Below are 24,262 nucleotides of genomic sequence, written 5' to 3' on the forward strand. Positions count from 1 at the left end.
GAACAGCCAAGGAATCACAAACAATGGTAGCTAGGAGCCAACTTGACTTTTAATTATTTTCTTTGTATCAGAAGAATTTGACAAGTGGAGGTGTGTGAGGGCGCACAAGCACGGTCGGAGGGGATGTTGCTTATCATGCTGAAATCAGACCACTTTTTACCCCTGGAACTATTCCAGCTCCTGGATTTCCACATCACATTCCCACTGAAACATGACTCACCACACAACACAGCCATGAAATGAAACTCAGGAAAAAAAAAAAAAACTGTAGCATCCATAAGACATGAAAAAAGTAACATAATACAGACTTCATTGTTCATATTTCATAAGCAAGAAATGAAGCAGGCTCTTGAAAACAACCTTTTCTATAGCCATCATTAATCAGATCCAAAATAAACACTTTGACTTTTAATACAATAATACTTATGCAAGAAATAAAGCCCAATACAAGGAAGCCACATCACCAAACCAAGAAGCAGAAAGAAAAAAGCAGGTGAGGTTTCAAATCAGTTATCGGAGAATAAATTGTTTGCAAAAAACGAAATCATTTTGTCACTCATTTTTAGTCTAGCCATACATGATTTTTATTTTATTTTTTTAATTTTTTTTCTGTGAGGAAAGGGGCAGATGGAACATGACCTTATAGATTCTAACAAAGCAATATGCCTCTAATTTAAATACTTTTCTAATAAGAGGTAGATCAAAAACGGTGTAAGAGAAGGGTGGAAATAAAACAAAACGATCACTTGTGCCCCTCTGGTCAGCGCTCTGCGCCACGCGCGTACCCAGTGCGGAAGTGTTCGCGAGGGACTTGAGGTATCGCTGCGCGCGCTGGAGGTCTCAGGTAAGATGGAAGTATTCCCACCACCCAAACTTTCCTCAGCTGAGGTAGACAATGGTCTTACTAGTGTGGAAGCATCGATGCACTCTTACCACAATCAAATCATATTTACATTCTGCATGAAAACAAAAAGGAATATTGGGTTCTCAGTTTCTTTACTAAACGTTGTTTCTTTGCTAAAGTTCATATACATTTTTTTGCTTTTTTCCACTTTGAAATGATAAACGAAAGATATAAATGAATCAATTCGAGACTCCCCATCTCTACGTTATTGCTCGTTAGCCTAGAGACACGCCCTCGACTATTGCAACCTAACGTTAGCTATTAACGCAAAAGCATCAGAACAGTGTAACTCCCCGAACCCTGGCACGCATTGACTGACGTTAAACACTGAAAATCTTCGGCATGTAAAGCCCAGTTTGATGCAAAAACAAAAAGCCAAAAAACGCCCGTCCCAAGAACAAACGGAGCGCATTATTTAAAGAAGGAAAAAAGATAAGCACGGGAAAAGAAAAAAAACAACCTCAATCAGGCTGGTCGTTAATTTAATTTGATAGACAACTAGTCGCACTGAGGATGAGTGGGTGTCAAAGAGGTTACAGCAGGACATCGTTTATCCCTGACCTCTATTGCTTGCATCCAACCCTGACTGAAGTGTAATGAAATGCGGGTGAAACGTCTGCTACCGCCGATAGTTATCATCATTTGAGCACGGCATTGATGCGGTATGTACGGTTGGCGTTATTTCTCATTACCTTGACGGTGTTCAGAGGGTGGTGGCTCCTCAGCGACACTGAGGCGCTGTTTTCTTTTCTTTCTCCTATCTGTAGCTAACACAGAAGCTCAAACTCCACTTTATTAACCGCGCCACGCACGCTAGTTACATACCGTTATTCATCGCGCACGCGGCAAACAGAGCAAGGCGGAGTTCGAGATTCATTCGTTAACTACAGACTGAATTTTACATTTTCTTAAAAAAATAAAAATGTCCAAGAACTATTAGCTTTATAAAGTATACAAAACACCACAAAGCAAAAAAAAAAAAAATGAACAACATTTTTTCATATATCATTTTCTTTCTTTTTTTTCTCTCTGAGGTACTCTAGCCTGAGGTAGATCAGTAAAATGCATATTAACTTGGTTTCCTGGCCAACACCGATCAACACTTCCCTCAGTCATAAGTGGCAGTGTTGCTCCACCTTCTTTCATAATTTTATATATGTATATATATCTATTAATCTATAAAATGCATCAGAATTTATAAAAAGCCACTATAGATCCCGGGACAGCGTACTTCAATCAACAATCCTTTTTCCATCTCAAGCCAAAGACCTTAAACCCCACCCTGTGTCACCCACACACCATGCTGCATTTCCCAGTAAACTCATAATAAAAACAAAGTTTAACGTCTGTCAATTAAGGTCTGTGCAGTTACCATATTAAGGCAAGGACTGGGTGGCAGATTTTCATATGATCTGATTTAAGGGATGGGGGTGGGTGCAGGTGTACACAATATCCTGAAACTATCAAAAGAAATGGGTGTAAAAGCGGGTGGGGTTGTAAGGACATTCCCTGACCCCTGAGATGGACGCATCCCGTGTCCTTTCAGTCCCCGAGAAGACGCAGTGGCTCTATTTCCTCCGGGCGACTGGTGGACCTGTGGCCGGGGCCTTGGGCTGCTGCTGCCGCCTCACCTGAGAGATAATCTCCTGGATCTTCCTCTGGGCCAGCTGGGACACATGAAAAAAAAAAGGGGTGAAATACTAAAATCTAACAGCAAAATAACATAATACCAAAGCACTTCAGCAATAAATGGAGACAAGATTAAACCTCTTTAAATGATTGTACACTGGACAAAGCTTTATGTAAGGCTCAGTGAAGCGGCGGCTAAATTACATTACACTTTCAGAGAAAGTGTTTTAACATCAGAAAGATTACACCTTTTAACCCCATTCTGCAGTTCTGGTATGTCTAGTAGCTCAATCACCTGGCTTGCATAGAAGTGGCCTGTGATTTTTACTACTACTTCGTCATTTTCATCAGGCGTCTGGTCCCGCGGGACAACCACCTCTGCACTGGTCAAGTTCTGTAGTTCATTCACCTAAAAATAAACACAGATCAGCTACAAACAGGCAATGTTGGGATTAAATGCATCTGTAAAGCAAACACGAGCACTGAAAATGTGTGTTAGATATGTAAAGTGGCCACTTACCGTTTTGCCTCCTTTGCCAATGACTCTGCCAGCGGCGAATGATGGCACTTTTATGTGAGCCTCTAATTTAACCTCCTCCTTCGGACCAAAGAAGTTTTCCTCTTTTAACTTCCCGAAGATACGTCCCTGAGCCTGAAAAAAAACAGCACAGAAAATCAATGCATAAATACGCAAATCAATTGAGTGTATATTCATAAAATGGCTAAATTCATACAATGTGTAAAACATTTTTACCTTGAACTGTGCCTCTGGTGGTCCAGTAATAATGACCATTCTTTGCTTGGTGTCAATTTCATCAGCAGGTGCAATCTATCCATACAGCATAGCAAAATTATAACGTTTAACAAACAGTATCAGAATGAGGGTAAAAGGTCATTCTTGCCATCACTCACTTTGATTGATGCTCCAGCAAATCGGCTGAGCTGTTTAATGTGCTGGCCCTGCTTGCCGATAATAGCACCAACTGCCAGAGCAGGAATGAAGAGGTGCACGGTTTCCGACTCCATCTGTGGGTGCAGACACAAATACACTCATGTGTTATGAACACACATTTAACACTAAATAAATCAGCTTTTATCTAGACACATTCAGAGAACAGGCCACAAGACATCCTGGGAAAACATTCACTCAGTCAACGAACTACTCAAATGAACAAGTCAACTATTCACTCAACAGGTCATAACATGAGGAATCAAGACTTAATCTTTTGATTTCACTTTGCTTGGAAAATGTATTGCCAGGCTCGGAATTCATCATCCCACTCCAAAAACACCATTTATTCAAAGAAAGCTGCAAAAACGGCTCATTCTGACATGACCCTGATGTAATGAACAGGTTAAATTAATACTATACCTAACAATACTTTCAATTAATGGTTTAAATTAATATGAAAATTTAACAAATAACTATATAAAACTTTAATATCTTCTCAGGAGAAATTTTTAAATGTCCGTTAATGCATTTAAAGCAGGACAAACTAATTCATTTTTTTTTTTATAGTCAATGAAGACTATAGAAGAAAATATTTCTTCTATATGGAGTCTGGTCATTTTTATTTCTAAAAATGTAGATTAAGAAATTAAGATTACAAATGTAGATTAAGTAAATATTCAACTTGAGAACTATTCAGATAGGTCTCTAGAACAATTAGAAAATGGGTTAGTCTAACAGTTTCACAGATTATTTCATGTCCATCCCAACTAACTTGACAACATTCATTCCTATCCATCAACACACACACAGACACACAAAACACTTTAGATCTACATCCATACACGTTACGTGTTAAACATCAGATCCAGAGCATTTCAGCATCTCTGTTAGTGGAGGCTGAGCGACACCCCCTGGGCAGCGACTTATCTGGGAACAGACGTTTGTCCCTTCAGCCAGTCCAGTAGCGAGCAGCCAAGCCATGCAGTGCATGGTGGGTCAAAAACAAAAACTTACAGAAAAGGCTGTGCTGCTGCTGGAGGAGAGTGTAGAGGCCCAAAATGGCACCTCACCCCCAAACACGCTGCACTACGGGAGAAACACACACATTAACACTCACACTCCCACACACACAGTCTGTAGGTGCCCGGCTCACATTTTGCCATTACATATATTAATACTCTCCCCACTCTCATAAGGTGTACACCAAACCTAAACAACTCAAACAAAATTTTATCCAATTGTGTTACCCCAAATGATTGTGCCCCAGCTGGAGGACCTGATACCACAGAGGGTGACATCCCTCCACTCGCTGCACCGGGAAAAATCCCCAACGCGTTTAGATTGAGCCCTGGAATCAGGTTAGACTGTAGCTAGGGGAAGAAGAGGGCAGAGATGGTTTTCTTGAGATGAAGTTAGTGCTCTATACAATTTTAGACTAAAATAGAAAGTCATTGCAGGCTTACATGCATAGCAGCTACATCGTTCTCGTAGGACTCACGGATTTTCTTCATGATTTCTTCTTCTGCTTTTGCACAAGCCTCTAATGTGCCCTTTACGGTGATGGTGCGCTCTGGGTTATACAATGTCAGATCCTGCAGACTGGGATTGATGAAATGATCAAACAGTAGCTGTGTTACAAGTACAAATACATTCTAAAGAAAACCAGTGTAGTTATTAAACTATTAAAGTCATTGATGTTAGTAGAAAAAGATGAAATAAAATACATAGTTAGACATTAGATACTGAAATATTACTCAAATTAAAGGGGGGGTATACTGAGTATACCATGCATACTGAGTTTTTTTACACTGTTAAAGAGTTGGATTCCCATGCTAAACATGGACAAAGTTTCAAAAATTAAGTTGTACGTTTGAAGGAGTATTTCGGTTCCAAAAATACTCCTTCCGGTTTGTCACAATTTTCGGAAAGTTTTTTTCGAGTATGGCTCTGTGTGACGTTAGATGGAGCGGAATTTCCTTATATGGGTCCTAAGGGCACTTCTGCCGGAAGAGCGCGCGCTCCCGTATAGCACAGCACTGAGAGCACAACAGACATTCACTGATCAGAGCAAGAGCATCGCGAAATGTCACAAAAGGAGTGTGTTTTTGGTTGCCAGGGCAAGACAACCCTGCACAGATTACCAAAAGAGAAACAGCATTAAGGGACCAGTGGATGGAGTTTATTTTACAGAGCATCAACGGAGTTGTGCAAGTGTTTGTTCCCTGCATTTCGAAGATGCTTGTTTTACAAACAAGGCCCAGTTTTACGACGGATTTGCGTATCGTTTATTTCTTAAGGATGATGCAGTCCCAACGAAAAAGGGTCACGATCGTGTGTTGGAACCACAGGCAGTGAGTAAAACTGCTTCAAATATCTCTGTGTTATTAACTTAGCTATCGGCGCGTAAGCACATCAAGTAAACATGCGATGTTTTCATCAAACTGCACTTTCCACATGTAACGTTACAGCTTAAAAAAAAAAAAAAGACGACAAAGTGGAACTTAGTCATTTTCCAAAACCGCTAAGCAAATATATACAGTTTCAGAAATGTAAAAAAAAAAATAAAAAAAATACGACAAAATAAAACTATATACTGAATTAAAATAAGACTGAAAATTGAAAATATAAAACTAAGCCAATTTAAAAAACATTTGATAAACACTTTGTATAAGACTAAAGTTAAAATGAAAACACAAAAATAAAAAGCCATTTCAAAATAGTATGATAGTTTCTAAATACTAAATCAAAACTCATTCAAATTTATTTACGTACATACATGCATACAAAAATACAAGCTAATTCAAAGTATTTATATATACACACCATAATAGTATATAAAATAAAACGTGGGAGCAAAACAAACACCAAATGAAATGCTTTGGCATTTCGACATGGGTGGGTTGTCAACCTTAGATGAATGTAGCAAAAGGGGCAACCAGTCACACACAGGTGATAAGTGAGGAAGATGCACCTTATTCAGTAGTATATTTAAAAAAAAAAAAAAAAATTGAAATTTCTTCACATTAGAATGTCAAACTACCACTTAAGTACTCATCATACAGCCTATTTTTATATACGAAAGGCTGGATGGAAGTCAGACACTCCAACTGAACTCTGAAAACTGCATATTCAGTGGTTCACAAAGCATCACTCATGTATACACCCGTACAAATCCGCACAAAAAGTATACAATTCAACTGAATGTACCTGGTGCATGCCAAGAATCCAGCACACAATGAACAACAACAACAACAATGATCTCATGAAGTATAGAGAACACAATGATTCAACAACTTACGGTGAGATTGTGATCTTTGTGTCAGTATCTTGTTCGATTTTCTTCAAGTTGCGTCCCTCTTTTCCAATCAGGCGGCCAACAAAGTTATTATGAGCCAGAATCTTCAGAGGGATTTCTTCAGTGCTGTTTATGTGAGAAAAGAGAAGGGTATATATTGTGACTGAACGTGCAGCATGGACTGTAAATTGACAGTGTAGTATGACTAACAAAGACAGATCAACAGTAACAGTATGACACAGTGTTTGTGCATCAACGCACATCTTGGTGTCGATTGCCTCTTTCTGCATGATGTCCATGATGTTTCGACAGGCAGAACTGCAGCCCTCTGGTGTGGAGTGAACAGTGATGGGCTTCTCAGCTGCCCCTGCATTCTCCTTACGATGGATATCAATCCTGTGCACATGTAATCAACTTGTTAGGGCAGTCAGATCAACCCTGACTGGTAGAGTCCAATAGACACAAAAAGGCATTTAGATTCCTTGACATTCATACTTTTTCTTAGCTGCAATATAAAGGTTGGAACATTTCTGTGTAATTTTTTAGAAGTTCGGAAGTGATTAATTAATACGTCACTGGTGTTATTTTTATAATCTCACAAATTCAACCGTGACTTATGGACTGATACTTTACTTGCAGTGCCTTATGTGCTCCGTGTGAAATGTTGTAACATCTAAACATGGATGCCAAAATAAATATGCCGTGCTTATGTGCACAGAGTGAAACAGGACTATTTACAAATATGTCCACTGAGTATTCTTACTTTGAATGAGTCTGCTTGGTTATGTTGCGGATGGTAGCACCTTCTTTGCCAATAATAGCTCCTACAAACTGGGTGGGCACCAACATGCGCAGAGGCACGTCTGACTGTAGTTTAGGTCTTGCGCCCAGACTGGGAGAGCCTTGGCGAGGTGGACCGCGTGAGTTAAAACCTCTCCTGCCACCCACGGCAGGGGCATCTGCTGCAGCCGCTTCATCTGGGATATAGGAAACCTTTAGTGCGTAGTTCTCCATAAGGAAGCCATTTAATTTATCCAATGCTCTGGAAAAAAAGAGCAACAGAAGGATGGGAAACATTAACAAATACGAATATGAACAGATCTTTTCATTGAACTAATTTTTAATCATGGTTCTTGAAAGTTACGTTTCAGTGAAATGACAAAAGCCACACAAAGCTACTTTTAGCCTCCAACATCCTACTTATTCTTGTGTGGGATATTATGCTCAGTTGAAAAATAAGATTAATGAAATACAATTTAGGAGTAATTAAGACAAAAATCTTTTAAATCTGGCTTATTCCTTTATAGAGTTTGCCTCTTGCTGCTTTGGACCAAAATAAATAGCTGAAAATAATTAAAATGGGCCTAATTTCTGAATACATTTTTGCATTTCAGAAAATACTCCGTTCCATCATTGCATAATCTGTTAATTCATTGCAACAGTTTATTCAATTGTTTTATGAACATGTTATGAATGAAACCCAAAATATTGCAAACATTTAAAAGCATAGGTCCCAAGAAACCAAGCATGATTTATTATTTAAAAAAATATAAATAAATAAATAAAAATTCAATATAGTCCAGTTTTTACTTTGACAAAGGCCATGAAAATCATCTCTGCTATCAGCTTCCTTCTCAAACAGGACACATGTAAAACTTAAGTGAATCTGATGGATGATGGGGGGGGGGGGTTAAGAGTATGGGGGTTAGACGTGATGGAATGCCCGAGCCACTTGCGAATGGTAACAGGAACTCCCTATTGTGCACAAACAACGAAGTTAGATTCCTTTATCCAAGTCTTTCCGTTCATTTTACAGAGGCTTCTTTACCAACCCCTGTGACCGCTCTGCAGTTCTACCAATCAAACAGTAGGTGGCACTGAATGAGTTATTATAATTGCTGAATAAATCCAAATAGCAGTGCATATGGAACTGACAGTCTCACATTTCACTGCAAGAGGTGGGACAGAGACGCTCTGGAGGGGGTGGGGTGGTGACTGAGCCGGCCGAATCCGAGGCGGATGATACTTACTCTCTGGCTTGGTCCTTAGCGGCATATCGCACATTAACAACAGCGGTCTCCGTGTCAGTGTTGACTGAAGATGGAAGAGAAAAGAGGAAGACAGGGGGAGAGATTAACTAATCTTTTAATATATGGATTACTAAAGTGACAATCTGCTGAAGAGCACACCCTACCTTGTTCACAGCTCTCCACTGTCCCGTACTGCACTAACAACGCGTCCAAAACCTGTAGGTGAAAAGACACTTTCAGACTGTGATTACCACAATCTGTAGTCTCTTAAAATATTGGTCAAGGTGGTTAAAAAAAAAAAAAAAAAAAGAAAAGGAAACCAGACACACCCATAATGCTGTGAAAAAGGTTGAATAGTAAAGTATTAAAGGGACAGTTCACGCAAAAATCATTTATTCAATGTAATGTTTCAAATGGACTTTTTGTGGATGAATCAGTGGATTTTTTAAAATATTAGCTTTTGGGTTGCACAGAAAAAAAGCCATATAGGTTTGGAACAGATGAGAGTAAAAACACATTTTATGGTCACTTCAAAGTTGTGATGAAATGCAAGTAGTGATATTTCATGGAGCTCATTTATGAATGATCAATTCTATTCTTGCATAATGTTTCACAATTACATGCAACAGTTTATACAAGACTTATGAACATTTCCAGATTGAGGCGCAATGATTTAAAAGCATAGTTCACTAACAGCATAGAAACAAAAACTATTTCTCCTTCAGTATTGTATAATTTTTGGGCAATAGCCAGGGGTTTGAGATAAAGGACAAATTTACTTTGATGCAAATCAGAGTGTAGTGGCTTAACAAAAAACTAATTGTCGATTGGATTGAGGTATTGGTGTTGCACTCAATATAGAGGTGTGTGATAGGACTATTTTTGATCGTGGACGATAATGCCCCCATGATCTGCTTTTGAGGAAATATCGTAGTATCGGTCTATCAGCTGCAGTTCTGGCTCCTGTCATATACTGTACAACACCACATGCATTCACAGCAGTGTTAACTCAGCGGTAGAGTTACTCTCATTATTTACATGTGCTTTTAAATGTTTCATTCGTGCGCTGGTCTGACCTGAACAAAGTTATCTTTTGTGCTAATACTTTCAAAACACACAAGGTTTACATGTAGACTTAGTTGGTTATGTCAAAAATGAAAGTGAACCGTTGAGAATAATGTATATGTGTCTCTATATTAGATGCGTGCAGGTCTTAAAGAGACAGTAGGCCTAATCAACATGCAGCCTTTTGACATTACTGTTAAGGGATAGATCACCCTAAAATTTAATTTCTGTCATTAGTCACGGTCACGTTGTCCCAAGCCTGTATTAATTTCTTTCTTGTGCTGAACAAAAAAGATATTTTGAAGAATGTGGGTAACCAAACAGTTGCTGGTCCACATTGAATTTGATAGTAGCTTAAAAAACTATGGAAGTCACTGTGGACTAGCAACTGTTTGGTTTTCCACGTTCCTCAAAATAGCATTTATGTTCAGAAGGTGGTTTAAAATAGTAAATTGTGGCATAAATATTAAACACTGACAAAATTGACAGACAGCTAACAATTTTTATTTTGGGGTGAACCATTTAATGTTAATAAAACAACAAAACAGAAAAATCACTCAACTGCTCTTGACTGAAGAAATGTAATAGTTGTTTTAGGAATCAATTTATATAGGGTTTTATTTTTTAGATTTGTTCATTACACTTATTGAATGCTATACACCTATTGTACCTGAAAATAAAGCACTATTTGTTTTATTTGTATATTATGTGTAGTTGTAATGTATCTGTCATTCTTTTATCTTTGTTATTAAAAAATAAAGATTTTTATCTTTGGCCTAAATATCTGCCTTTTTTTTTTTTTTTTTACCTTGAAAGGCTTTGTCTTTATAATAGGGAAATTAGTTTGGCTGTAAAGCTCAGACAACTTGCAAAATAGTAAAACCAACATGACAAAGAATTGTGATAAAATCGAGAATCGTGATGACATTTTTTCAATATCACCCACCCCTAACTCAATACGAATGTAGGTGAATGCGATCTTGCAGGAGGTTGTTTAAAGCAGACTTAGTGACTAGAGAAGACCATATGCAGACCGTTTATTCACAATAACGCATTTAGAAATATGGTGAATTTCATTCATGCCAACTTTAAACTGTTTGCTCTTGCTGATTTGGATCTTGACAAAAAAAAAATTTACTCAAAAGCAAACCAAGCATTTTGAATCTCATACGCAAACAAATAAAGAATTCTAGAAAGCCAGTTTTACACCTCATTCTCTGCAGTTCTTCGCTTCTGCCACTCCTGCTCTAGAGGAGGCGTGCAGACGAACATTGAACATGGGCAAAAGGAAGCCTACAGGCTTAAACACACACCAGCCCCCTATACGTCACACATACTAATGCCCACAACCCCCCTAACCGCCACCACTTCCCTTCTCCATTCCAAGCCATCCTATTGGTTAGTGTGCATTACTATGGAATTCCCAGCAGCCATTGGGCATTTTCAGCCATTGGCTACATAACCAGTCAATCATTGAGTCCAGGCCAGTAAGACAAGGCTTCCTTCAATCGGTGAAAGAGGAAGGGGGTGTTGGCTTTCAGACACCATGCAGTGAAGAGAAGGGGAAGTAGGGTTGATCTACACATTCTGGGCATCTACACATGAAACAGATAGGGCAGCAGGTTAAAATCCAGCCCGACTAAACTCACCGGAGCCTGGTCACAAAGCAAAATGCTCATCCCCATATCTACATCATAATAGATAACACACACATACACACACACGTTAAGATCTCAACATATGCCCAAAGAAACAAGATACCTTGATAAAAAACAAATACCTTCTATCTGAACACAACTGGAAGGTCAAACTCAAAGAAAAACAAAGGGAGAGATTAAATAACTAACTCTTGCTCAAGTAGGTACTTGACATTTTCGCAGCCTGACATCATGTGACTGCGGATTCATTTTGAGCTTAAAAAGGAACATTGTGCTATAAATTTAGCCATGTTTATTTGTAAATCCATGGGAAATGAAACCATTACACGCACATCTTCCATCTAAGAACAAATTCAACACATCTACCTAAAGCCCTCGTGGCATTTAACATATTTTAACAGTTTAAGTAGTGTTTCACATTTTAACTGAATGTGCACCTAAAAATGGCAAAAAGGTATTGAATTGTAATAATTTGGCAAAATATTACAAGTTAATGTATTTTGTTCAAATAAATTGCAGCCTTGAGATACATAAAGAAAACCTGTCCACAAAACTTAAGAAACTGTAATATGCTAAAATAATGCTTTCCTCATGTCTATCGTTTGCTTTTACAAAAAGGCTACAGATTAAAATAAATAAAAAGTGAGCCCTTATGACCTTATAAAATATTTTTCACATACCAAAAAAAAAAAAAAAATTTAAACCCTAACCCAGTTTTAATTACAAATCTTGAAGTGCTACATGGGGAATTAATGGCTGATTGCTTGGTCAAGAATGGGATGGACTACAACAGTTCTCTTCCCAGTCTGCACCTGATGCAACCACGTTTTGCTGAATTTAACTGAAAACCCTGTTATAACTATCTACTACGTGCCTTCTGTCATCTGATTGATAGAATTATAAAAAAAAAGGCCTTTTACTTAAGATTTCCTGCCATGTTACACATGGTACATGTCTTTGCTGTGAAATCTTCTACAGACTTTTATAAAGTAAACATAAAAATAAATTATATTGTTAAAAATATTTCAAGATGAACATTTACAGGACTGAAGAAGTTTAGGTTTACTTGATAATCAATGTTAGAAAAAACTACAATTGTTCAAATTGAATTACACATCAGGCTTTTGAGGATCCTTTATTTGTACATCACTCAATCCTCACTGTATTGCACTGCATCATGGGTTTTGACCTCCCGCAAAAACTACAGAGCTTTGATCATAAAACTAAGCATTTAAATATTATCTTAAGACATTATTGGGAGATATAACATGAAAACTGATATTTACATAAAATTAATACAAGATGTTGACAGAGATAAACATAAGACATCATATTGACTAGAAACACTTCATTCATCATGATCAATACATTGATAAAAGACTTTAAATCATCTCTACGCTTCATATATAGTAGCTTTGATTTACTGTGATGGCAAACATTCCCATTATACTGCTACTCATTTTACCTGTAACAAAAACGAACGAATGTGAGGAGAGGGGAAAGACATTTAAGTGAGTAAATAGAGTTTGTAGCTCAACTTTACTAGATAAGTCCCCAATTTTATAAATATGATAGTCTAACCCTAATACAAGTAATGCAAATGATAAAGAAAGACAAAACACGCAGTTCACGGTTTATTTGGTAGTCAGTTAAACAACTTTTGCCTGAGTGGAAATTTGACCAGCATTAGTTTATCTAGGACGACAATTTCCCTCCCTGGAAAGTGACATGTGGAATATTCTTCACATGAAGCCACAAAACAATGCTGGGTCTTGACGTTTTTGTGACTGGTGCAGTTTCACATGGATGTAGACTGACTCGTATCATACATGATGCCGTGAGTCAATGACTGGCTCTGTATGAAGCAACTTGCAAGAGAACAGCAAATAACCATAAGTGCAATGGGATCAAAAATATAGTTTTAATCTTATGGTTAGCAAGAAATAATTATCTGTAATATTTCCAAATGTACCAACCTTTGGCAGATGTAAAAAAAAAAAAAAAAAAAAAAAGTTAAAAACAACTAAAGCTCCCTATGTGACATGCTGCTGACTAAATCCAATGATGCAAAGCACTGCGAGTGGCCATTTTAATTGTGGTTATTGTTGACGCGAATGTTTCTTTAAATCATTACAATTAAACCAACATCAAGAAGGTAATGACCTACTACTATAATACATTTAAATTGTAACTGGTAGTTGGGAAGCCCCCCCTATAAGCCTGATTTTACACTATATAACTAGAGGGACTAGACCTAGGGGGTCTCTGCCCCCAGCTCCCCCAGTAATTCAAACACTGGAAGAATCGGTCATGGATGTAAAAGCTGAGGAAACAATGCCAGAGCACAATGCGGTTTTGAATCTGAACTGATTCCTATGATCAGAGTACTTTTGTGGACATCAGTAAAGCTCTATTCACACGCAGCACAACAGGAATGAAACGAGAAAGGGGGATGAGAAAAGAGCATGTCATTTCAAAGGGTCAGTGAGATCTTGTCTCGAGCTCACATGAAAAGCGGCATGGCAAGTAGCGACGTACCGAGCATTACACGCAAAAGCTTCTAAAGATAGTTTGATCTGATAAGTGAAGGACAATAACAATGGGTTAGTAAGTGTAAAGGGGAGTTCCTTAACTGAACAGCATATGCTTTTTAGTTTGAACCTTTCTTGACATCCACACTTAACAAAAAATGCCAGATATCGACCATCCATCTTCGATCTCAAATATCAAAAATTTAAGAAGGATTTTTAAAGATCAGCACATTAAGTGATTTTTGTAACTATAAATCACATGAGGCTTCTCAATGCTCAGACCTTACAAAATTAAAAGTCACCCACCTCTAAAACGAACACAGACAAAATGCTACCACCAAAAAGACAGCTTAGAACATAGGATAATTGCATTTTTATTGGGAAGTACGCGCTCATTTGGTCCAAGATGTCAAATTATAGGATATTAATCAGGTGGGTTGGTGGGTCAAATACCAACACTTCTGAGCTGTGGTGGTGAGCCAGCAAGTCACAGTACTGGTTCGAAATCACACCTCATACAAGCCCCTTCACCTCAAGAGAACTGGGAGAGAGAGAGAGACTTACTTCCCACTGCATATGAGGAGGGATATTCCTGATCTGCAGCTTGCAGCTCCTGCAAAACAAAAGAAAGTGTTCAATGTGCAGATTCTTAAAAGAGGCATTCACTTTTGAGGGGGACAAAATTAAGCATTTAAGTCTGTCTGGAAGCACCCAGTAGAGGACGATTTGAGTAACATCATCTCTATAATACACTCTACTAGTTCAAATAAAATGAAAAACGATTAAAATTAGCATTCTGACAATTACCCTATGTTTTATAGAAAAAAAGTCAAATTTCAATCCATTTCTTAGATAGTGTGTGGCTTGTCACCAGAAGACCTTCCACTTCCCTCTTTGGTCTCTTTGAAAGTAAATGACTGAAAATTAAAGCTAGATGGTGTCTAATCACACAGCCTCTCTAATATTGCAAATGCCAAACAGAAAATGTCTTTGATCTTCAAAACATTTGTCAATGACTAAAGCTACTTAATATCCTATATATGCCATTTCAACATATCGACCAGCAAAAACCACTGTTCTGCAATTACATGCATTAGTTATTCATTATACATCCAAAAGAAATTACCTGATCATATAGTACATGTATTTTCAGATTAGGGAACCGGTTATGGGCAATATTAGCAAACAAGCAGTAATTCATTGAACAAGAGGGAAGAAAACTGGTGATTTTGTGTGCCATTAAGCCACCAAAAAAAATGTACTGGACTTCATCAACTGGAGAAAAAACAACCTGGGATTTGTTGCATTTGAAGACAAGGTACCCAACCAAGACCGGTCCACTAATACCCCACAAACACACACACACGTCTTATTGAAATTAGGGTTTATAAACTAAAATAACTGATACATAGAGATGCTTATGGAACTTAGGGAGCAGGGATAGTAAATAGTAAACAGGGTTCATTTCCAAGAAAACTACAGTCACAGAAAGAGAAAAACCCAGATCAAATAGGTAGAAAATGCTGAGGCAATTTCAAATACTTTAACAGCGGTTTCCTTTAAAACTCATTCAATACAGTCCACTTAACATTGGAATCTCAGAAAGTCTTATCAAGCTTCATTAAAATCAGTTTATTCACAAAAAAAAAAAAAAAAAAAGCTCAAAAATATCACAAAGAAAGTCAAATCCACAAACTCTTACCGATGGGTTATGATAGTAACTGTCAAACACCTTGTTGACTCAAACATCCAAAAGAAAGTGATTTTAAGCAGGTATATAATAGAGGTGACCAACTCCAAATGAGTGTTAATTAACCTTCAGTTGTAGATGTTAAGATTGATTTTGCATATCTAGCAGACAGATAAAACCTGAATATACAAGATGTAATTATGTCTGAAATGTCTGGCATATTGCCATTTTCCTTGATTTCCCAAATGCTGACATGTAGATAATTTGATAAACGTAGGGTCAACTTAAAGGGGATTTTATAAAATGGAAATGCTCAGTTCAGAAATAATCATACTACAGGTGAAGGTTTTTTTATTTATTTATTAGAAATTCTACACTGATGTCTACAAAACCAACAGGTAAGAGAATTAGGGAGGGGCATTTTTCAAAAATATGGTTTTCGAATATTTGGGCTTATTCGTTTATTTAAAAATGGCATTTAACAAGACAACATTATTTTTTAATAATACATCGTCACCATTTCTTAACAAAAAAAAAACAACACACACACATACATACATACATAGTCTGTCGGTGCTCTTTTATTATTAGAGGAGCCAACTTTCATGTGGATGATATTGTTTCCCTCAATGATGTGAGACAAAATAAACTTGATAAACAGAGCGATTTGAGTGTATGTACTGCTTTTTTTTTCATTTGCTTGAGCTTGAATACATATATATAAAAATATATGCGTGTATGTATATATATATATATATATATTCAAGCTCAAGCAAATGAAAAAAAGCAGTACATACACTCAAATCGCTCTGTTTATCAAGTTTATTTTGTCTCACATCATTGAGGGAAACAATATCATCCACATGAAAGTTGGCTCCTCTAATAATAAAAGAGCACAGACAGACGTTCCAAAGACACAAAGACATTGGTGTGCCAAGCAAAGTTTCTTACAGTGCTTTGTGTTTTCCATTCTTAAACTACTCGCCCTCAGGAAAATTTAAAGGAAGCTTGTCTCAAAATCATTTGGCTATCAGATAAGCCCTCTTCTCTGCTCAATCGGGTACACCTGGCTCACCTGCAGTCGTGAATGCTGTGCTGGATAGCGCTCTTTCGACTGCTGTTTAGATTTCTTGTGATTTCTCATTGTGGAGGTGATATTATGATAACTCTGTTACACCGATTCATTTGATCAAAAGTAACTGCAAACTTCGCAAGGCAGACAACGACATTCCGTGATCAAATAAATCAACATGTTAACATGCTCCACCACACCACCCAATGCATTTAGTTATAACTAAAGTTTTAGTAGGCTTTTTCATGATTTATGATGGATTGCCTTCCATTTACTGCAAGCAAAGTAACACTTGGTAAAATCTGAAGTGTTTTTATTTTTTAAATAACTACAGGTCGAATATTCAACTATTTGTGCACACCCCTAGAGACAACAACGAAATTAACTTATGAATCAACTTTAATTTGCCAATGAATGCAAAGAGTAAGTTCACTTTGAGGAAGACAATATAATCACCTGCAGCGGTCAGGAACGCATACACAGCATTTAATGTTTACATCACTAGGAGTACAAGCAACAAGCCAACTGGGCTACAAATCCAATGTAAACTACACAAATGAATCATTCAATGAGGGGAAAAACAACAACAAAAAATACATGAATCAGCCATAGAAACAATGTTATTTTTACAGAGAATTTTCTAAAGGCCAAGAACTAAATGCATCAAGGGTTAGAAAAAGGACAATCTATATTTCTGCTTTTGATTCAATTAGAAATGACAACACAGCATTATTAGCTTAATTCAGATTTACACAGAGCCTGTAAATATGCCATTTTGTGATGTAAATTTTAATTTAATGGAGATGTCACTTTTATAGACCAGTACTTTAATTTTAACATGGGTTTCGTTAGTATGCATGTTTTGGTGCAGCGATAGTGAAATATCTATAACTGCCTACTTGACTCCAAAGTTCATGCTCTGTATATTTGCACATTTACACACTAACATTAAAAAGAACAGAATGTACAAAGGACATGGGAACAAACATGCCTCTACCTGAACAGGTAAACTCACACTCACGTTTATCACACATGCACATAGATTGAGGCCTAAACAGTGAGCAATAATAGGGGACTTGTAGTACACAGGCATGAAAGAAACTCATCTACCATAACGGAAACAACGGACGTGGACTCGCATGCGTGCTTCAAGCAATTCACATGCATTAACAGTTCTAAGTGCTTTATAACGTCAATGGTTGATCTGTATTATTTATTTAGTGTATTGTACTCGGCTTACAAACTATTAAAAAAGTCAGCTTTTATCTCTCTAAAAGACAGTTAACCGCCAATATATATATATATATCTTGTAGCGCGCAAGCTGTTTTAATTATGACAGTGAGAAAACAGATGGATGATCTTGCTTTAACATAACTGTCAGCAGCAAATATATTGCTTGGATTTAAGCAATATTTAAGCTGAATTAACATTTTAACTTGGGCATAAAAAAAAATTTATATTTCACCAATTTCATGTAGATTGTACAGCAACCAAATTAAATAGCTTAGCAACAGCACGCAGCCATCTAAATAAACAACTTGCTCACTAATTGAGGACTAATTGTAGCAACTTATTTCTGAAGTAACTAACTGTCAAACAAAACAGTCATACTATGCTGCTTCTGGAAGATGGAGCATGCATGTGCATGCAAATAATATCTGAAGATTAAAAAAAAAAGGTTCCATGTACACTGCCACATTAACTACTGCAACAAATTGGCCCAATTAAAATAGAATGCAGTTTTGCCTAGAAATGAAAAACAAGTTATATACTCACTGACATTAATTCACAAAAAGATCATGTAAAAAAAAAAAAAACCTACAGTCTATCCTAGCTATGTATCACTATATAGAGTAAGGCCTGGAGATGAAACTGAAGTTGTACATGCTGTAAGGGACATTTGCGTTCATGAAGCGCGTAGATGTCAAGAGGAGAACAATCACTTGGAGACATCTTAGGAATTATCAAAATGCATCACAACTTGCATTCAACATCTCAGTGTGATTCCTAGATGTTTCCCCCAGCGTTTTTGCGATGTCAAAAATCCAAGGCACCGCAATCTAAATTTGGTTCTGTAAACTATAACCAGTGAGGCAAAAATACCAGAGGTAGTGCTTACAATATTTTTTTAACAGGGAACAACTCCTGTAGAAAAAACAGCTTATTTAATAAACATAATTTTGATCTTCAAATTATAGGTTGTGAGCGATTCTATAGAATATGAGAAGCTGTCTAAGCTTCACTAAAAATCCACTGTGGCGAAAAGCTCTGACAGAATTAGATAACCTAAAACCGGCAATACACACATTCACCATTTAAACTTTAGTTTACTAAAAAAATCTTAGTTTAAACACACACGTGTATCAAAAATTAGCACTCAGCTGAATGATCAGAGAGATGTGTGTGACCAGTGAGAAGAGAGAAAAAAAAAAAAAAAAAAAAAAAAAGGACATACAGCTGCACGCACCGGGGAAAGTGACTTGGGGGGAAAAAAATAAAAACACCTACTTGCAAAACGCTAATGCCATTTGGAAAATCATATATATATTTTAATCAACCAAGTAAATTCTTCATATAACATTCCAGTTTTCACAAATGGATTAAACTTCCCTTTTCTTTTGTGGAATTTGGTGGGATTGGTGCTTTTCCAGCCCTGGTCTGCATTCCGGTGGGTATGCAATATGGAATGTTCTCCTACAGCAGATTAAGCTATAGGAGCAAGAAGGGAGTGTGCTTTGTGTGTGGGGTCAGGACGGGGGTGGGGTGTTAGTGCCCCATTTCAGGGTAACAGAAACTCTCTCTACCCCGGGTGGTGGGGTCTGGTTACCGTGGTAACAGGTTAGCCTAAAGACAAGAAAGGGGAAAAGGGTGGGGGGTTGGGTTGTGACACAACGGAAGTATAAGGCATCTTCATTTACTTCCAAAAACAACAGACATGCAACATAACTGTCTCTGTGTGCACATGTGAACATTCATAGTACAATGGGGCGGTTGGGGAAGACTTCCCACCACAAACGCTCATGGAGGAACCAGGAAACACAGCAGAACGTTATAATTCACAAGCCAGTGACTCCATCACGAGAACTCACAACTCGGTCTGAATCGAGACACTTTATTTGGTTTTAGATTAAAAAGACAATGCAGATAATTCCCGCCATAGTTACTACGCACAAGTTTAAAAAAACAAAAAACAATCAAGTTACATATTACATCTATAAGTAGGAATAAAAGAAAAATAGAAAAGTACCTCCAAATGCATAAGTAATAATAAATATAAAAAAAGCTATACAATCTTTTACTTGAAAAACCTCTAAAAATTAGGGCAGGACTAATAATAACAGCATATACCAATAACAACAAATTAAGGAATAAAATTCACACCGATTAAGGTTGAATGGGATTTCACACACTAAAAATATTAGGCCTAAATTTTTCTTTTAGCAATTTAAACCAAATTGAGAAGAATGCAAAATATCTAGCTATTTTGTTCTATTGTAGATTGCAATCAGAAATTGTTATGAGTGCCAAAATAAATGTAAAAAATACATAAAAAATAATAAATATTATATTTATATCAGAAGTTACCATTGCTACATTATTAAATAAAGTGTTAAACAAAGACTGACTGTCCACACAAAGGTTCAAACTTTTTCCTCACACAGAGTTTCTGTTCTAGCTGAAGACCCTTTTCCCACACTCTCTTCTAGCAGTTGGGGCCCCCTTTAAGCCACACATGAGCATGCACACACACACATACAGTGCAAACTCGGGAGTAAAAATGGCTATGCTAGTCATCGAGGAGGAAAAATGTTGTATAAAACTAAACTTCTAAAAGGCCAATGGGCTGTCCATGCAGACTCTGCTCAGTGTTTTTAATATTTTAATCTCAAATACACTACCAAGTTACAATTCTTAATTAAAAGTAAACATTAACATTTATGTTAACCTGCCTTAATGTATAAGTGAATATTTATATATAATATTATTGGACCCTGTGTCCATGCAGCTAAGCAGCACACACACGGACCAAACTAAAGCGTCCAGAAAAAGAAAGACTCCATAACACGCACACTTTACCCAATTTTTATGTTTTGTGTGTGTGTGTGAGAATGTGGGCAGGGCTTAAGCTGAGACTCATAGGATAGAATGCATGATCACTCCCATCATGCATTTCACTATACTTGGCTCCCATTGGCTCACAGTTCAAACCAACTTCACATATACTACACAATCTCTGACCTGCTCCTATCAACATTTATGGCACATGTGCAGCACACACACAAAATAAGCATTATACACTTAACACTTAGTTAAATTATATGGTTTCTATAATTTAAACACTCAACTCAGTGCAATTAGTTTTACATTACACGTTTAACATTGTTTTGATACACTGTTAGTGAAATTTAAACGCCAAATAAACGGATCAAGCCAGGTTAAAACATAAGCAGGGCCATCAAGAATTGCCTTAAAATTTAACTAAGCTCAATATACGTAAAACCATTTAAAAAAAAACAACAACAACAAAAACGGCCTACTGTAATCCAAATGATCACAACCTCTACGTAGCCTAACATTTAAACTGAATATGCTAAATGCTTAAACTTGTCGTCTTTAAACAGAACGTCCATTAACTTATACCTCATACAATCTACGTGAAAACTACGTTATTCTTGACTGAGAAATCACTATTAAAATATACAGCCTATTTAACCCGCTAGTTATTCATAAATTAAAAACACAAAACGCCAAGGAATCAACAAACAGCTTGTATGAACATAGAGCGGACATAAATTGAAAATAAGGCGAATATTCGTTATATCTGAAGTCGTTAGGTAAACTTAATTACAATAAAACTGCAACCCACTCGTACACAGTTACTAAACAGTGCTTTGTGGCTTAAACCACGACTAGTCGTTATAGGTCCTGTGAACCCACGAACCAGTTTTTGTGACAAGACCTCGACCCTAGCAGTCCACGCGTGCTGAGGAGTCCATCTCGTGCCTGACCAGCGCGAGGAGGCGAAGGAGGGGGCGGAAGCACTGAAAGGCATGTCTAAATAGTAGTTTCTTATTAAATGGACGCCGCAGCAAGCATCGCTCCATAAATGCACATCCATGTGCAACGTGAGGTCGCGTTTACAACGTTTGCGTTCTCACTTTGCACGCCTCTGCTGCGTTTCTTGCTTCGTTTTTGAAGGCCTAAAGGCCCAGTAATGTGAACTCAACATATCAAGGGCCTCAGATGTATTACAAAAATCCACATTACGCAGACATGGTGGTTAAATCAGTAGCTTACACACCTTATTATTGTCTAAACCGGCCTGTAGATTTACATTTAAAGCAGGTACGTAAAACACACCGTCAAACCTCATAATCTAGAATTTTGCTTGTAAATAACAGTTTGATGGATAGTATATGAACGTAAAAAAAAAAAATCAAAGGAGTCATTTGAAAGGTTATAAACAACAAGAGGCACGATTAAAAAATAAAGGCTTGTCAGGAAGAAATATTTGTAGATATTAATTCAAAACAAAAACGCGGACTCAGACTTTTTTTTTTTAAGAAAATTGTGAAATTCACCAGTGAATCTTACCTTTGTCGTTTAGGTACGGAGTGCTCCACTTCTAAGACTTTTCCGTGGAGTTCTACTTTGCCTGAAAAATATTAATAGTATTTTAATTACATGTTATTGCGAGCAAAATGTATATTGTGTGTCAAAAGTTCACAATGTACGAAAGTGCAAAAAAAAAAAAAAAGAAGAAGAGAGAGTTACGTTACATATACAGAAGCTACAATGACATTCGATTTCAAGAAAATGTAAGACATCCTAAAGCAAAATAATACAAAATATATAAATACATACAAAATTCCCAGAGGTTAAACGTGGAAGGCAAATTTGCCCACACGCTTGAGAGAAGGCCTCACACCTACGAGCAGCGAGACGTTGACTTGTTAAAAAAAAAAAACATTTTTTTTTTTAATCACTAAATGTCCACTGACGGTCTATTAAGGGCAAATATTGCAGTCTTTACACAATTTAGACTCATTCCAAACATAATGAACCCATAATGTAGAGACAAGGGAGTAGTCGAAAGGCCTACAAGCCTCCAATGCAACCCAACCACCTGGTGTTCTAGATACAGCTCGTGATTACAGCGAGAAGTGATACATTTTTACAATTACAAAGTTCGCAAAACCACCCGTTCTGTGTAACACCTTAGTTCACTTCCAGAAAGTGCTCCACGAGCTGAGTTTAAAACCCCACACGAAACACCAAGACTATTTTAATTCAAATACACAGCATGTGCCACCTCTCGCCGCTTGGATACTGGAGTTGTTAAACACATTATTTCACATTTCACCCTACATATACAAAAGAAACGCTGCAACTTTGGTAGACAGTTGCCGTTCAGTTATTTTTATACTAAAGCGAGACTTGGCGTTCTCGGCGAGTAGAACCCGTGGCTTAAAAAACTGAAAATGAATAGTCTACACTTGCTCAGTGTATGAACACATCCCTGCTTTACATAGGCGTTTAACTGTTAAACGTGACCGTTGCGTGTGCACTGTAATTCATCTGGAGGGTGTACGAAATCACATACGCACAAAAGTCTCACCTGAAAGAGTGTCAATGGCCCTCATCGCTACCTTTTCGTCGGGGCAATCCACAAACGCGTAGCCACTTTTTACAAGAAAGGGTGCACTGAAAGGTATCTTCCACTGCTCAAAGACACTTTCCAAGTCCAGCGCGCTCGCCTGCTCGCTCACGTTCCCGATGTAGAGCTTATTCATTTTGTTGTATACGGAAAAGGGCGACCGTGTAGCAGAGGGGCAGCCCTTTATCGCGTCGCTCGGATGGGCAGTGTTTGGAGAGAGAGAGCCGCACTGTCGCTCAGCAGAGGGTCTGGGAGTGTTCTCCCAATCACTCCAAGCTACAGAGATATTTGACGGACGAGATCGGCGCCGTGGTTGCGCGCACTCACGTTGGCTGTTGATTTAAACGTGCTGAATTATTTATTCCGTCACCTCCTCGAAGGGCCGGGAAGAAAACAGAAAAAGTTTCTTTATTATTTGGCGATGCTACTAAATTGTCACACTCGTTTGTGTAAGCACCGCCTCTTAATAACATTGAGAGAACGGAGAAGATTAAAAAATAAATAAAAAAAAACCTAAGTTCTGCTTTTTTTCAACGAGCCACGTGTTCACACTACAAATCAGTCCTGCACGTGAGGTGTCCTGGTTGCTCAATTAAGTGTCGGATTGGGGGAAATGGCACAGGGATGACTGGGGTGGGGACAGATGGAGAGAGAGCGATGGTGTGTTTGTGTGTGTGTGAGAGAGAGAGAGAGAGAGAGAGAGAGAGAAGAGAGGAGAGAGAGAGAGATGGGGTACGAGCATTTGCAGGGATCCCGTCCAAAAAGCGCACTCTTTGT

General features: G+C 37.6%; 1 protein-coding gene across 2 annotated transcripts; it reads right to left on the reverse strand.

Moving 5' to 3' along the window:
* Positions 1–24: 24 nt before the first annotated feature.
* Positions 25–24,131, reverse strand: LOC113062255 (insulin-like growth factor 2 mRNA-binding protein 3). Of its 2 annotated transcripts, XM_026231979.1 has the most exons (16): positions 23,447–24,131; positions 22,423–22,483; positions 14,629–14,677; positions 8,975–9,026; positions 8,811–8,874; positions 7,544–7,822; positions 7,042–7,176; positions 6,784–6,906; positions 4,949–5,084; positions 4,733–4,855; positions 4,500–4,571; positions 3,446–3,559; positions 3,288–3,362; positions 3,054–3,185; positions 2,829–2,942; positions 25–2,571 (listed from the first exon to the last, which is right to left on the reverse strand). In XM_026231979.1, the coding sequence occupies exons 1-16, from the start codon at positions 23,619–23,621 to the stop codon at positions 2,473–2,475; spliced, it is 1,803 nt and encodes a 600-aa protein (XP_026087764.1). In that variant the 5' UTR covers positions 23,622–24,131; the 3' UTR covers positions 25–2,472. The 2 variants fall into 2 exon arrangements, with proteins under 2 accessions (XP_026087764.1, XP_026087765.1); XM_026231980.1 differs by lacking the exon at positions 4,500–4,571 and having other exon boundaries at positions 23,447–24,126.
* Positions 24,132–24,262: the final 131 nt, after the last annotated feature.

This window comes from Carassius auratus, chromosome 44, assembly GCF_003368295.1.
Source record: "Carassius auratus strain Wakin chromosome 44, ASM336829v1, whole genome shotgun sequence".
Lineage (NCBI taxonomy): Eukaryota > Metazoa > Chordata > Actinopteri > Cypriniformes > Cyprinidae > Carassius > Carassius auratus.

What these genes read in the sequence shown, in the direction of transcription:
- LOC113062255 (XM_026231979.1), bottom strand. Translation starts at nt 23,621, where the DNA reads ATGAATAAGCTCTACATCGGGAACGTGAGCGAGCAGGCGAGCGCGCTG. An exon ending in GGCCATTGACACTCTTTCAG is followed by an intron (nt 22,484 to 23,446) that starts GTGAGACTTTTG and finishes AATATTTTTCAG; the next exon opens with GCAAAGTAGAACTCCACGGA. An exon ending in ACAAAGATCACAATCTCACC is followed by an intron (nt 5,085 to 6,783) that starts GTAAGTTGTTGA and finishes CATCAATCCCAG; the next exon opens with TCTGCAGGATCTGACATTGT.